The 16,672-nt window shown below is 35.6% G+C and overlaps 1 protein-coding gene across 1 annotated transcript in view; it reads left to right on the forward strand.

Annotated features, from left to right (window-relative positions):
• The window catches only part of Ziz (dedicator of cytokinesis protein Ziz), a 464,297-nt gene that overhangs the window by 182,697 nt on the left and 264,928 nt on the right, over positions 1–16,672 (forward strand). The window contains 3 exon segments of the mRNA XM_090369931.1: positions 2,888–3,045; positions 6,853–6,940; positions 8,293–8,379. Of these exon segments, the coding sequence (XP_090226057.1) occupies positions 2,888–3,045; positions 6,853–6,940; positions 8,293–8,379 (333 nt within the window).

Genomic DNA, 16,672 nt, shown 5'->3' on the forward strand with positions numbered 1-16,672 from the left:
GCTCCACATTGCTGTTCACAACTTCAATTTTTGCGTTTGAGAAGCCAGACTTTACAAAACAGTTCACAACAGTTTGTTTTCTAATTGCGTTTACTGAAGAGGAAATCCATTGAATCGCATCTAGGATGCTGATTTTCTTTGCAAGGTCACTCGCACATGTTACATCGTTCATGTTTGCAATGAGATGTCTTAAAACACGTTTTCTGTAGTGAAGTTTAAAATTTTTTATTATCCCTTGATCCAAGGGCTGACACTCTGCAGATGTGTTTGGTGGCAGACAAACGATTTGAATGTTGGACAATTCAATGTGCGGGTGAGATGCAGCATTATCCATGAAAAGAATAATTTTTCTCTTTTGACGAATCGTGTTTTGATTAAAGTGACTTATCCATTCGCTCATGATATCTCGTGTCATCCACGCTTTTTTATTAGACTTCCAGTCAACATTCAAAAGATTCAACTTTATGCCCTTGAAACAACGAGGATTTTGTGGTTTTCCTATAACAAGAGGTTGTTCAATGTCTCCCAGCATATTTGTACACAATAGTACAGTCAAGCGTTCCTTAGAAATTTTTCCGCCCTGGCACTTTTCGTTTTTTAGACTGTTTTTTCAGGAAGAGCTTTAAAAAACAACCCTCTTTCGTCACAGTTGTAAATATCCTTAGCTTCAAAATCACGACATAAATCTTCCGATTTAACGGTTCACTCTGTTACAACCCCAGTATCAACAGATCCACCTTCACCACTTATGGTTTTCCAAGAAATTTTATGCCGAGTTTTGAACTTGTCTAGCCGTCCCACAGAACCTTTGAACTCATTTACTCCCATAGATTTTGCAACCTCCAAAGCCTTTTCCCCAATAATAGGCCCATTAATGGGAATTTTTTTAGCACGTGCGGGACAAAACCACTCATACGTAACATTGTCAATTTGAAGTCCAACAGTTTTCGGGAATGATTTTTGAACCTGATCATTTCCGTGTTGCCAAAATTGTTTGAGCAGTTCATTTTTTTTCTTTAGGATGTCGCTTACCTGCGTCTTCCCGATTTTGAATTTTGCAGCGAGATTGCGAACACTACTTTTTTTCCCGATCATACTCATTAATGAGTTCGACTTTATCTTTTAAAGTTAAATGTTTACGAGAAGACATTGTGCTCTTCACACGACACTGAACAAAACTGAAAACTGAAACTCAAAACACCGAATTCATCAGAAGTTTTACACGTGCCTTAAAATTCTTGAAAAAGGGTTTAGAACCGCAACGTAAACCTTGATAAAATTCAGAGAATCGGAAATAGAAAATAAACACATGATTGAGGCAATACGTGGAAGAAAAGTTCCTAGAAAAAGGGCCGTGAGCTCTCCCGCAGTCCGTTATGAGGAGATCAAATTAAGTGCTAATCTAAACGAAACAGTGCAGATTGCCTGTCCGCGTCCGTTACAGAGAATGTCCGCTAGACAGAAGCTGCAAACACGTTAAAACCAATAGAGGTGAGTTGGGGAATTTGAAAATGTCCGTTGTAGAGAGATGTCCGTTAGAAGTTTCACTGTAAATGATATTTCCTCATGGCTTCAGAGGGAATTTTAATTAATCTTAAGTTAAAAGAAAAGCATATGAGATTTATTTATTAATTTTGTTTAATCTGTTAAGAAGGCTAGATGTGGTCCTGGGGTAGCATATGTGGACATAGGTATGCATATTGTTTGATTGCACCTATGTTCTTGCATTATAAAATGCACAATCCATTTTTTAAGGCAGCAAGTATACTATCACCATAACTGTAGTGTTAGTATATTGACTGCCTTAAATTAGTGTTAAAGGAAAATCAATGTGAAACTAGGCATATTTAGCATTGACTTATAAAATGAAAGAAAGAAAACATTACATTTGAATAACACTAATCCCAGAATAACATATGAATTGGGTAATACTCTCAAGGTAGTTGAGAATGAAAAAGACCAACGGGTAATTGTGCAGTCTCCTGCATGAAGTTCACTGAGGGATGTGACAATGGGATGTCACAACTCGTGGTGTTTTGTCAGTGATATACAGGAATTTTACCAGTAGGGACAAGGAGGTGATTATCCCGTCATATAAAGGCAACGGTTAGGCCACATTTTGAGTACTGCATACAGGTCTGGAAGCCTCATTTTAAGAAGGATGTGGATTTGTTGGAATGGGTGCATAGAAGAGCAGCAAGATTAGTCAAGGACACAAATGGCATAAAGGACACAGTCTTACCACATAAGACTTTGTTCTGCAAATTGCAGTGCTTTGAAACTAGATGCCTGTGTGGAAATCTTATTGAAGTATTTAAAGCTTGAAATGGATTAAGTAAAGTAAATGCTGACGGCATCTTTACTCTTTCTTTTACAATAGAGAGAAAGGAAAGTAAACTTAAACTGAAAACGACGGCTATAGGATAGCCAGAAAGTAATTGGTTGTTGGACCAACTGCCATCTTGTGTTGTGGAAGTGGGTAGTTATGGACAAATTATTAGAGGGGGAAAAGGACAGATTTTTTTTTTTTTTTTTGGCTAATTCTGTATGAACTCTTCCTTGCATTGTCTGCCATTATTAATGCTAAGTTTTTACTCTTAATGCTATTTTGAATAATTTTGTTCATGCAAGTTGGATATTGATTAAAATTTATTAAGCAAAATTATTAAGACCACCTAGAAAGTTGTCTGTATTTTCTAAATTGTTGATTACGAATAATATTTTCAGTAAAGTAAAATGTAAAAATGTGTGCTATAGGAAAACATATATACTAGTTCCAGTACACAAAAATTGTTTAAGTTGATATCAAATAAAAGGTTAACTAATCACTGAAATAGAATTTTAGTGAATTTCACAAACTTATAGAATGATCATATTTTCATTACAGATAAAACTTGTGCTTCCTCCTAATATTCATGAACGACATCATCTCTTATTTACATTTTATCATGTCAGCTGTGAACTTCCAAAAGGCTCCAAACGAAGAGATGGACCAGTTGAAACTGTCATTGGATTTTCTTGGCTTCCTCTTCTAAATAAGGGCAGGTAAAATATTTTTTATATTGTAACCCTTAACAGATTTTTTTTTTTTTTTTTTTTTGTTATAGGCTGTGGTCCTGGGGTAGTATATGTGCATTTCCCTATAAATGCAAGTCATGAATGAAATAATAAAGGCAAAGAAAACATTGATTTTTATTTATTCACAAGTAAATCCAATAATAATACCAACTGAGAAACCTTGAAAAATAACTTAATTTTCACAACTGCTGAATTTTTCCAGCTGATCAAATTTGCTTATTCTGTACTGTGAAACAGCTGTTTTGTGAATATTTCCTAATGTATTTGAAGATGTATATTCTTACTACACATGATCAGAAATACAGTTACATTTTGATTCATTGCCTACTTCATCCAAATGGAGGGCTGTCATCACATTTTTCCGGTATCATCATTATTGGAGTGGTGACACAGGCCCATCACATTTTCAGGTCCTTATTGGGAGTGGTGTTGCAGCTGTCAGCTGTAATTTGACTTTCTCTATACTATATTTACTCTATCTATACTTTCTCTGTATTATCTATACTATTTGATGACAGTCAGAATGCACAACCTTCTGCACCTGTTTCATATTGTCCTTATTCTTCAATATTGAAGTCTATTAATTCAAGTGATATTTGGGTCGGTAAATAATATAATTTAGATAGTCTACCACTTAAGAGTTTTTTTTTTTTTTTTTTTTTTTTTTTTGTGAATTTCAGGTTATAATTTTGATTTTTAGTGTTATTTTCAACTTTGATTATTTAATATAATAAAAGCTATATGGCATTTGAAATAAATTAGTAGACTGAGGACTATTTTATCATTCTATGTATTTACAGGCTGACAGAATTTCATCTATTATAGGTAATTCTATAGTAATTCTTTACTACTCGAGATGGTAGTAGTAGTGGCATGTGATGCAAGAAAGCAAGTGTATGAGCTGATGCAGCATCAGCCAAAAAAAAAAAAAAAAAAATCACACAATTTCCTCCAAAATGCCTGTCCAGTTCCTCCTTAAATTTATTCAAACTATCAACTTCCACAACGACATATGGAAGTTTGTTCCAGCAATTAACCACCCACTGGCTAAAGGCAAATTTCTGCACATCTGGTCTGCATCTGTCTTTTCTTAATTTGAATTTATGCCCCCTTAGGTTCGTAATCTGAACAAGTGGAAGGATCCCATCAGCATTCAGCATGCTCAACCCATTCAAGGACTTATACACCTCAATCAGATCACCGCGCAGGTGCCTAGTCTCCAGCCACTGCAATTTGCAGAACTTAAGTGTCTCTTGGTAAGAGGATCCCTTCATTCCCCTCACCAATCTTGTTGCCCTTCTCTGTACACGCTCAAGCAAATCTACATCCTTCCTAAAATGAGGCCTCCAGACCTGTATGCAGTACTCAAGGCGTGGCCTGACCATTGCCTTATACGAAGGGACAATCACCTCCTTTTCCCTGCTAGCAAAATTCCTATATATCATTGACAAAACCCCCATGACCTGCCCTGGCAGCCTGTCTGCATTGCTCAGAAAACTTCATATCTGCCTGCACAATTACTCCCAAGTCTTTTTCATTTTTTACCACCTTAAGTGTAGTACCACACAGTTGGTACGTTTCTCTGGGGTTACTTCTACCCATATGCAATACTTTGCATTTGTCAAGGTTAAACTTCAGTTGCCACTTCTTAGCCCATCTGCCCAAATTATCTAGATCCTGTTGCAGTAGCACACTGCCATTACTGTTATTAACAACTCTGCCAACCTTTGTATCATCTGTAAACTTCGACGCTAAGCCTGATATATACCTTCATCAATATCATTGATAAATATACAAAACAACAGAGGCCCCAACACAGAACCCTGTGGGACTCCACTAATAACATTAGTCCATGAAGAGCAGCACCCATTGATTACCACCCTCTGTCTTCTCCCACTCAACCATCCTTTTATCCATTGTAGCAACTTACCCTTAATACCATTGTGCTCCAATTTGTACAATAGTCTTCCATGCGCAACAGTGTCAAAAGCTTTCCCGAAATCCAAATATATGATATCAAAATTATTTTTTGCATCCAGTTCCTTTGTAACCACATCATAATATCCTATCAAATTTGTCAGACAAGACTTTCCCTTAACAAACCCATGCTGTGTCTGAATTATTGCTTCTGTCTTGTCTAGATGATCCTGCAATGCATTTTTAACCAGTGACTCCATTATTTTACCTGGAACAGAAGTTAAACTAACTGGTCTGTAATTACTTGTCACCCTTCGATCCCCCTTTGTGAATTGGGGATACATTTGCACATCTCCAGTCTGTGGGAACCTCCCCTGAGTCCAAGGATGCTCTCATAATTATGGCTAAGGGTTTGCTTAGTTGCTTTGCCACCTCCTTTAATATAACTGGTTAGATCCCATCCACCCCAGGTGCTTTTCTTACGTTTACCTTCAACAATTTCTCTTCCACTTTGCTCTCAGTTATTACAAAATCATTAAGTATCTTGCTACAATTTGATAACCTTCTGCCATTTTCAAACCTTAATAATTCCTCACGTGTGAATGTAGATGCAAAATACTCATTCAGTTTGTTTGCTATCTGAGCAGGATCATCAACAGTCGAACCATCGATGTCAAGTGGACCAATCAGATTCATCCCCTTCCTTTTAGAGTTTATATAAGTAAAGAAATCCTTGCTGTTTTTCTTAGCATCCTTTGCCGAAGATTTCTCGTAATCTGCCTTTACCTGCCTAACCTCCTTTTTGAACTAGACTTGCCGATTTGATTTCTCATCAAATGGCAGTGTGGTCTTGATCAGGAATGTGTTCAGGGGGAAGGGGCATGTGCCCCCCTCCAACTATGCGTATGAGTGTATGCATATAAGTGTTCCTCGGTCTATCTAAAAAAACACTCAAAAACCTGGTCATCTTGCCCCCTTACGATAATACCTGGATATGATGTATTTCTTGATTAACACTTTTCTCATGATGTGAGTAATGAATCAGTTTTATGTAATTTGCCATATGGTATATTTAAGCTAAAATTGTTTATGTAATGTTGCAGAAGCTATATATCTTGTGAAATAAATTAGTAAATTGAGAATTCTGATGGATTTAGGAGCCTGCAGAACATCTGCTGTAAAACCATTGCAGTAGAAACTGTTAGCTGCAAAATATACATGAAAAGTAGTCCTCAGCTTGCTAAGTTATTGTGCATGCAATATAACTTTTTCTGTATTAAATAACTGACAATTTAAGGAACTTGTAACTTCTTTCTACTACATGGCAATTGCCATAGTTGCTGCTTGATTATTTACAAATCATCAGAAATATGCTAATTGGGACTACCTACTTGATGAGAGGTCAGTAAGTCTTGAAACTCGCTGTAATTATTGGTGTCTCATGTCTTAAACAAATAACAGAATTTCCCTGCCTGACGTATCCGAGTGGTCAGGAGCGAGAGTGCATAGCAAGCGTTCCCTGAGTGGACTGGGGTTCAAGCCCATGACTACTAAATACGATAAATATTTGTATTGACGATTTATTGTAAATTCTACTGACTTGGTTGTCGTGCCAGAGTATAAACAGAAAATTTATTTATTTATTTTTAATTTGCTTAAAAGTAATTCATATTGCTATGGCAGCTTATGGATATAAAGATCATAGCATTACTTATGCTAGTTGAAATTGTTGAAATTGTTATAGCTGTTAAATGTAAAGTTAAAGATCATTTTCACTTTACTAATGCTGTTTCTAAGTTACATTTTGTTTATTTAATTTCTAGAAATTATATTCAGTTACATTATTATTTTTTTTAGACTAAATGTTGATGAGCAAATGCTGCCTGTTTCATCTTACCTTCCACCAGGATATCTCTCTTGTAAACCACTTGGTTTAGGAAAAGGAGTAAGCTACTTTTACTTGTTACTTTAATTATTACTTTTATTAATAATTGTTTGGGCTATAAGGCAAGAAAATGGAGAGTCATTAAATTCTAGGATAAGAATTGCTGTTCAGTTTCTTTTCTGCATAAAATGCAGCATTTGTGTCATTTTGTTATATGATTAATGTTATCATTTGTCCTGGAATGGTTTTTCACTAGGTCTACACTAATGGCTGTCTATCTGCACATTGAGGAGATTTCAATAACATTAAAACAATTGTTTTTAATCTTCCTGCTGCATTTTGAATAAATAGCAGTATATGCCTCATTTAAGAAGGGCTCTTTATTTGAGAAACACTATGGTGAAACTTGTAGTAATAATTATTTAATAACAGTCTGCTGTCTATTTGCTATATAAACCAGAAAATGGATGCAAGTTCTACATTTAAAAATAGAAAATAGAGAAAATTCCTACTTCAAACTATCTTTTGAAATAAGAATGAAACTTAGCAGCTCTTTTAATTCGTCATTTATGATGGCAAAGATTCTAGTACTGTTGTGCATTGTATAAGCTTTCATTAATCTTTTGATTAATGTTTATCTGCTTATAAAATGTGATGATTTTGCGCATTAATTTTAAACATAATCATTGATTATTTACTCTGAGTGTATGTTTGACTTTCTTTTTTTTTCTGCTGCTCTCTGTTTGATAGAGGTCCAAAGCCAATGGTGATCATGTATGTATCATTTATATTATTCATGTCTATGCACATTTTAATATTTACTGTATATGTATTTAAGAGTTTAACTGTAATTTGTATTTTAAGTGAAATGCTACTTTAACTTTTTAACTGGAGCGAGTGAATAAAGAAATAAAGAATGATATTCATTTTCTTGTACTAATTAATGATTCAAGGTTCTCAATAGCTACTGAAAAACATAAAGCAATTACTGTTTTTAAAATGTTATACACTGTTCAGACAGGTGCAATATGGTTAAAACCACATTGCATCTGTTTGAAATTCTGAATTTCATTCATTGTGATAAAAGCCATGCCTTAAAGTCTTCATTGCAACAGAAAATGTTAAATCAGAAAGAATCTGGTGTTCAGTTATTTCACACTCTTTTTTTGTGATAATCTATTTTATGATCAGTGTCATGTTTTTTAATGACATGTAGTGGTCATAATGTTGGTATTACACCAACATTATGGTAATGTTGGTATTATTTATAAAAGTTTCTTTCACACTTCATTTTTATATCCTGTAAATAGTCAGTTGCTACTCTTCTATTTTTATTTTTTTAAAATATGTATTATTAAACAAAGATTAATATTATTAAACCATATTAATGATAAATATATCTTATTCTTTAGTTTAGTGGCCCTGAAATTCGATGGGTTGACAGTGGAAAAGAATTATTTAAAGTTGAATTTAAATTAGTTTCAACAATATATACAAAGGTATGCCTTCTCCAGTTCAGTTACTTATTATTCATTATCTCATTGATATTAAAAAACAGTGCCTTAAATGTAGTACTTGATATATGTGTATTTTGTAATTTTAACTATGAAATTAATTTTATATACATTAGAAAAATTATATTAAATGCATATACAGTAGACTCCTGATTATCCAGGGTGGTTTGGAATTAAAATTTTACTCAGTTAATTGAGACCCTGGATAATTCATGTAATGATAGAAAAACTCTCATATATGTGAAAAAAAAAATGTTATGGGGACATAAATAGTGTATTCACATTTATGAAAGTATATTATAACATGAGAAGGTTGATGCAAAATTTAATATGTGCATTATTTTTGAAAAGGGAAGACACTGAAGTTTGCTTTTTCCTTTGACTTTCCTTCCTCTTAGTGGGGCTATGTAAATTTTGAAGCATCACATTGTTAGCAAGAATGGCATCTCCTTGTTTGATGTAGTTCAAGTAAAGATTAATTAGAGTTGATACTTGAGTACCTTTTTCATATTTATTGATGAATTGAAGTTTTTCTTCAGTAGAGAGAACAACCCTTTTCAATCTAACATGATTAATGCACATGGACACAAACTAAAAAAAAACTGAGGAGAATGTTAAAATTAACTGTATAGTAGTAAAACGGAACATTTACTGAAATATGACTAGAATGTGCTATTAAGCAAAAAATTGGGGTAGGAGCATCTGAGAAATTTGAAGGCCTTGTCTACAGGAACATCACAAAATGTAAACAAACAAGTAATGGATTTCACATTTGTTTTTGTTATCTGATTTAGACTTCTGTGGACTAAAAGAAACCCCATTTAATGTATCCCAGAATAGTCAAGTCAAGTGTATTTTTACTAGACCATTTATGATACTGTGCTTGTTTTTCCAGCTGAAAATCTTCAGAAGCTATCAAATAAACAATTTATTCCCATTTAGAGCTAATATTAGTAATTCCCCCCCCCAAAACCCCTAATGGAAACTTAAAGAAATAAAATTTTGTTTTTTATTTTATGCTAATTATGCCCTCAGTGACAGTGTAGTGGTTTTGTCACTCATTTGAAGCAGCCCAAGTTTGAATACTGTCAGACTGGAGAAATTCTTAGAGGCCTCTCAGTTAGGGCTGAAGATTCCTTTAAGATTCTTCAGCTCTGAAAAGTGAACTGATCTCAGATGAAAAGAATGAGATTCTGCTGCAAGTTATTCCAGATTTTCAGCCACATAACATGCAAACTGCGCCCCCAAACATTCTTGTACAGACATTACACAAAACAAAGGCTCTTCCGTAGCCAGGTGGGAAGGAGCAGCAGTGCATAGCACACGCTTCTTGATTAGACTGGGGTTCGAGCCCATCACCACCAAATACGGAGGATGCGGAAAGGTCAGGGAATGACCACCGCATATTCCCGGAGCAATATGGCCTTAGTTGCTAATGCTCCTAAAAACCAAATAACAAACAAACAAACACAAAATAAATCCAAATGACCTGAGTACCATAAGAACTGGCATACTATGGTTTGATGCAGCAGAATTCCCAAGAACAAGATTAAGTATAATTTCATGATGCAACATAAACTATAGTACCAATACCATGCTGATTGAATAACTGGAAATATGAAGGTTCATGAAAGAAAAATTCATATTTATAGACAGTTTTTTTTTTAAATTTTAATTGCAGGATTTCTAGCTTATGGTTCATAAGCCCCCCTTCTGATATACAGATATTTATTGGGGTCCATGATGTATTTCTAGAATCCTTCAATAATAGCCCATTCAGGAGCTATAAACAAGTTAACTGGCAACCATGGAGAAGATTGAAAAGTTCATGCTGTTGATTTACGACAGATAAAAGATAATGGAATAGAAACAAGATATTACCCATGAAAATAAATCAAATTCTCGAGTAATTTTTTGATTTAAAGCAACATCGATATGTAATTTCTGTTATCAGAGGCGTTTATATAAACCATTCTTGTTTTAAATATTAGAACAGTTATTGGTATCAGTATTAGCAAAATAAAGCAAACATTCTTATAGCATCAGACAAAAACCAGTGTCACTCTCTCTCCCTTCACTTCATTTACTTGTCTTTTTGAGTATTTTTCCAATCTTCCTCCTTCCTTTTCCTTTCCTCTCCTCCTTCCTTTTTTCTATTTTTCCTCTTTAAATTTAGATAAATTTAAACTCCACAAGACAAGTTAAGAGTTGATTTCTTTAAGTAAAAGAATCAGTCATTCTTTAACTAATGGAAATTTTCAGGCATTTATTCAATAGTTGTCTCTTCTGGGTTTAAATTTATGCCATCTCGTATGTCATGTAACTTAGTGTAAAGATGCCCTTGGCATTTAGTTTACTCAGTTCTTTTAAAGGCTTAAGCACTTTGAGGTCACTCCTACAGATTCCTGCTTTCCAGCCCTCTAATTACAGAAATCAAGTTTCTTTTGATAGGAATACCCTTTTATACCTATTACCAATCTTGCCACTCATTGCATACAGAAAGATACCAAGTCTGTATGCAGTGTTCAAAATGTGGCATAACCATTGCTTTATATAAGGCAATTATCACCTATTTGGCTCCACTGGCAAAATAGCTGTACAGGCACTCCCCAGCTTACATAATACTTGACTTACGGAAATTCGAATTTATGTAAGTTTTTGCCGGCCGATGCAAACTTGAAAAAAAATTGTGAAAACGTATTTTGTGTCCCATAGGAATAAATGGAGGTATCGTGAAAATATTGTAATGTGAACCCAATAACACTTTTTTTTTTTTTTTTTTTTTTGATAATTTGTTCCAAGACCTTGGAAGTTGAAATTTTCGCTATATAAGTAAGCTATTTATCTCTTTAAAAGGTCATTTTTATAATGAAAATTGCACTACACTTTCATTGTTATCATATGGTCCATTATAAGAATCAATTTTGAATACCTTTGTGATATTTTTCTAAAACACATTTCCGGAGGTTACTACCATAAAACAATAAAAACAATTTACACTTTCCAGTTTATCGGGCTTTTCTATTAGCGCAATCTATTATAAATGGGTAGTAAACTCGATCTTATTGCATTTGCGAATAATACCGATAGATGGAATTCTGTGGGTTTTCTGTGGGAAGATTTCAGTCCAGTTCTCCTTCACTGAAATCTTCAATTATATAAAAAAACAAATAAATAAATTTTCAGAATCTTCTCTTTATTCCTATTTACTTATTACAATGGTGAAGGGAAAGGGACCAATGGAAAGTGCAAGTGCTGGCAGTGCTAGGAAATGAAACAAAATTGATTTAGAAACGAAGATGATTAATTAAGAAGTACAAAGCAGGACAAAGTTTGTCATCTATTTAATGGAATTAGGTCTCGCTGCTTCAGCAGTGAATACTATTTTAAGGGACAGTGTGCATATAAAAGAACATGTTAAAGGATCAATGCATTTAAGATCAACAGTGATCATAAAACAGTGTTCAGGTGCTATATTGAAGATGGAAAAGCTATTAATAATATGGATGGAAAATCAGATTCAGAAGTGAGTGCCCCTGCATCCAATGGCCATTCAAGCAAAAGCAAGAAGTATTTATGAAGATATTAAGGATAAGTATGGCGAACCCCAAGCCAAGTTTGTGGTGTTCGTGGGCAAGCAATGGGTGGTTTAATAGGTTCAAGCATCATGGAGGTTTCCAAAACATTAAAGTATGCTGTGAAGTTACCAGTGCCGATTCTGCAGGGAATGCAGAGAAATTGTGATGTTGGAAAAAAACCCCTTCTAAATCTCCACAGCGCTCAACATCTGCAGCAGCATGCTTATCAGCTGGAGAGTTAATTCTGGCAATGATGCTCGAAAGGTAAAACTTGCTGATGTTATTCTTGTCTCCTCTCTTTTTGTAATTTTATAATTTTGAAATTTTTGTAATTTTATACACTTTGTAATTTTTCCTGCATAATGAGATAAAACAATTGAATAAATAATTCTATTTACATGTTCGTCGAACATTTTTTTGCTTCAATCAAATTCAGCATGCATAGTTGTGAATGTTGCATAAGCATTTAGGGAAATTCTGACTAACGTAAAATTCGACTTACATAGAGTTGCATGGAATGCAACCCTTACATAAGTTGGGGAGTGGCTGTATATTATTTGCAGAATCATATTTAGGACAGTGGTTTGCAAAGTGGTCGCTGTGAACTTTCTGAAAATTATTTTTTTGAACACTTTAGCATTAGCATTAGTAGAGGCATATGATGCAAGAAAGCAAGCTGATGCAGCATCAGCCCAAAAAAAAAAAAAAAAAAAAACCACACACTTCCATTTCACCCCTCCGTTCATTCGAAACACCTCTCCAGCTGAGCCTTAAATTTATTTGGGCTATCAACTTCCACAACAAGGGATGGAAGACTGTTCCACCAACCAACTATCTGCTGGCTAAAGGCAGATTCCTGCCCATCTATCCTACATCTGTGTTTCCTTAATCTGAATTTATGCCCTTTCAGGTGATTATTCTGAGCAAGAGGAAGAATCCCATCGGCATTGAGCATGCTCAAACCATTCAACCCTTTATACACCTCTATCAGATCACCTTGCCAGTGCCTAGTCTCCAGACACTGTAATTTGCAAGACTTAAGCCTTTCTTCGTAAGAGCAACCCTTTGTTCCATTCACTAATCTTGTTGCCCTTCTGTGTACACTTTCCAGCATCTCTACATCCTTCTTGAAATGAGGCCTCCAGACCAGTATACAGTACTCAAGGTGTGGCCTGACCATTGCCTTATACAATGGAATAATCACCTCCTTATCCCTGCTAGAAAAATTCCTCTATATCATTGACAAGACACCATGAGCTACTCTTGCAGGCTGTCTGCACTGCTCAGAGAACTTCATATCTGCCTGCACAATTAGCCCCAGGTCCTTTTCATTCTCTAACACTGTCAGTGTAGTACCACAGCATTGATACGTTGCTCTGGGGTTACTGTTTCCCATGTGTAGTACTTTACATTTGTCAATGTTAAACTTCATTTGCCACCTCTCAGCCCATCTGCTCAACCTTTCCAGATCCTGTTGCAGCAGCGTACTGTCATTAGTGTCCTTAACAACCCTGCTAACCTTTGTATCGTCTGCAAACTTGGAAATTAAGCTTGATATACCATCATCAATATCATTTATAAATACAGAAAACAATAATGGACCCAACACTGAACCCTGAGGGACTCCACTAATAACATTAGTCCACGATGAGCATTGTCCATTGATTACCACTCTCTGTCTTCTCCCCATCAACCATCCCTTTATCCACAGCAGCAATTTGCCTCCAATGCCACACTGCTCCAATTTGTGCAGCAGTCTTCCATGTGCAACAGTATCAAAAGCCTTTCTAAGATCCAAATATATAATATCAAAGTTATTCCCTGCATCCAGTTCTTTTGTGACTGCATCATAGTATCCAATAAAATTGGTCGGGCAAGACTTTCCCTTATCAAAACCATGCTGTGTCCGAGCTATAATTGAAATCTTTTCTAGATGATCCTGCAGTGCTTCTTTAACCAGTGCCTCCATTAATTTTCCTTGAACAGAAGTTAAACTCACAGGTCTATAATTACTTGTGTCAGCCTTTGATTCTCCTTTGTGAATTGGGGTCACATTTGCACACCTCCTGTTTATGAGTACCTCCCCTGAGTCCAAGGAAGCTGTCATAATTATGGCTAAGGGTTTGCTTACTTCCTTTGCTGCCTCCTTTAATATAACTGGATAGATCCCATCCACCCCAGGTGCCTTTCTTGTGTTTGTCTTCAACAATTTCTCCTCCACTTTACTCTGTTATTACAAGATTATCTAGCTTACTGCCAGAGTTGAATACACCTCTGGCATTCCCCTCGCTAAATAACTCCTCATGTGTGAATGTCATTGCAAAATATTCATTTAGTTTGTTAGCTACCTGAGCAGGATCATCAACAGTTGAACCATCAATATCAAGTGGACCAATCTGATTCATCCCCTTCCTTCTAGAGTTTACATAAGTAAAGAACTCTTGGCTGTTTTTCTTTGCATTCTTTGCCAAAGATTTCTATTAATCTGCCTTCACCTGCCTAACCTCCTTTGTAACTTGGTTACAGACCAGCTTATATCTATCATAGGCTTCTTTGTCACATGTTAATTTATATGTATCCCATGCATTTTTCTTCTCTGCCATATGTCTCATTAGTTCATCTGACATCCATTTAGGCCTGAACCTTGAACAATATTTCTTAGTTGGTATGTAAAGCCTAGTAGCATTCCAAGATAAATTCTTTGAATGCTTCCCATTTTGAATTTGCTGTTGGTAATATCATCAGTTGGTCCCACTGTATAGAATTTAAATACTGGCTCAGACCATCGTAGTCGCCTTTACGAAAGCAGTAACCCTTCCCTTTACCCCCTGATGGTAGTTACCTCTTTGAGTAAATCCCACTTCAGCACACTGTGATCACTGCTACCTAGTGGTTCCTTTATCTGCATATTCTTAATGCATGAAGAATCACTACTGATAATCAGATCAAGAGTATTACTCCCTCTAGTTGCCTCCCGAACATGCTGATGTAGAAAAGAATCATCCAATAAATCCCATTATAAGACTCTCTGATTTACTGGCCCACTCTATTTCCCTGTACAGTTTGTTATTATACTCATCAGAGTCATTAGGCCTATAGCACACTCATACTTTCAATTTTGACCTCCCAATGCTTATGTCACACCAAACTGACTCGACACTGCACTGTCCAGCGATGTCGACTGGCTTCACTTCCTTGGATTTTATGTGTTTCTTAACTAATAGCATAACCCCTCCTCCCTTCCTATTCTTTTTGTACACATTATATTCCCCAAATTCCAGTTCGGCATTCCTTATATCTGTGTGACACAACGTCTCTGATATCCCAACAATATCTGCCTTTGATGCTTTGAGCAGTACCTCAAATTCATCAAATTTATTTACCAAACTCCTAGCATTGGTGTTCACGGAAGTGTACATGCATCTGTTCCTATTCTTAGCTACCATAACACAACCCATGTGTTTACTTGTACCGCAATGACTCCCAGCAGTCTCTGAACTATCCTGCATCTTGTTTTCCAGGCTTCTTCTCATTCCAATAGAAGCAGTGCAAGAATCACTTTCACCTCTGCCAGTGGCTACTGTTAATTTATTAGTCCTTGTTTCCCCCGAAGGTAGCAGTTTTCTGGCCCACCTAACACTGCCTCGATAGCATCAGCAAATATTCTTTCACCCTTTCTATTTAAGTGTATCCCATCCTTGTAGAAGCAGTCTCTCCTGTTAACAAGTACAGACCAGGCTGAAAAAAATTCTACCCCTTGAGCTTTGCACAATCTTTCCATGGCTGAATTGATCGACAAGGCTCTATCATATACCCCCTCCTATTGTGTCTGGGCAGAATTCCAGACACTTTCAAATTCAACCCTAATTCATAGCTTTTTTTTCAACAGTGACCTGTATTTGTTAAGTAATTCTGCCGGTCTCCTACTCTTAATATCATTAGTAAATATCATTATGGTCCTCTTCAAATGAGTTGTGCGAATCGTGGTGCATAATTTTAGGTTGCTGTCAGCTGATAAAGGTTGGGAACCACTGCTCTAAGATTACTGCTACCCAAATGCAAAACTTTGAAATTTTCAGTGTTATACCTCTTCTACCATTTCTTAACCAATCCAAATAATTTATCTAGATCTTGTTGAAACAACATACTCTGATTGCTAGATAAATTATTTGGATTTATCTGTGAGACATCACTCAAAATATTAGTCCCTGAAGAGCTGCAGTCATTTATAAGTTATTTTTCTCTTGCCACTTAACATTCCTTTCTCCATTGTAGTAACGTGGTGAAATATAGTTTGTTTTGGTAAATATTATTTGGAAACAGTCATCATACTTTCATCTTCCAAGAATGTTCATATTGTATGACATGATTCAGCCTCTAGAGCTTGAGACACATGGAATACTCTCTCTCTCTCTCTCTCTCTCTCTCTCTCTCTCTCTCTCTCTCTCTCTCTCTCTCTCTCTCTGTGTGCATTACTGAATAATAACTGTTTATTAACAGCAGAGCAAACTAAACATAGAACGAATAAAAGATAGTTTAAAAATTAAAGCAGCTAACAGGTGGTGAATGTTTCAAACAGATCCTTATACCATACTTTTTCAACCAAACTTATCACCTGTATGGAGCATTCAAGGAACTAATCGTGGAAGCTACTAGGCTTTTCATACTGATTAAGAAGACAAATGCATGGGATGCATATA

This window comes from Mastigoproctus giganteus, chromosome 1 (genome assembly GCF_048544385.1).
Source record: "Mastigoproctus giganteus isolate SK-2022 chromosome 1, ASM4854438v1, whole genome shotgun sequence".
Lineage (NCBI taxonomy): Eukaryota > Metazoa > Arthropoda > Arachnida > Uropygi > Thelyphonidae > Mastigoproctus > Mastigoproctus giganteus.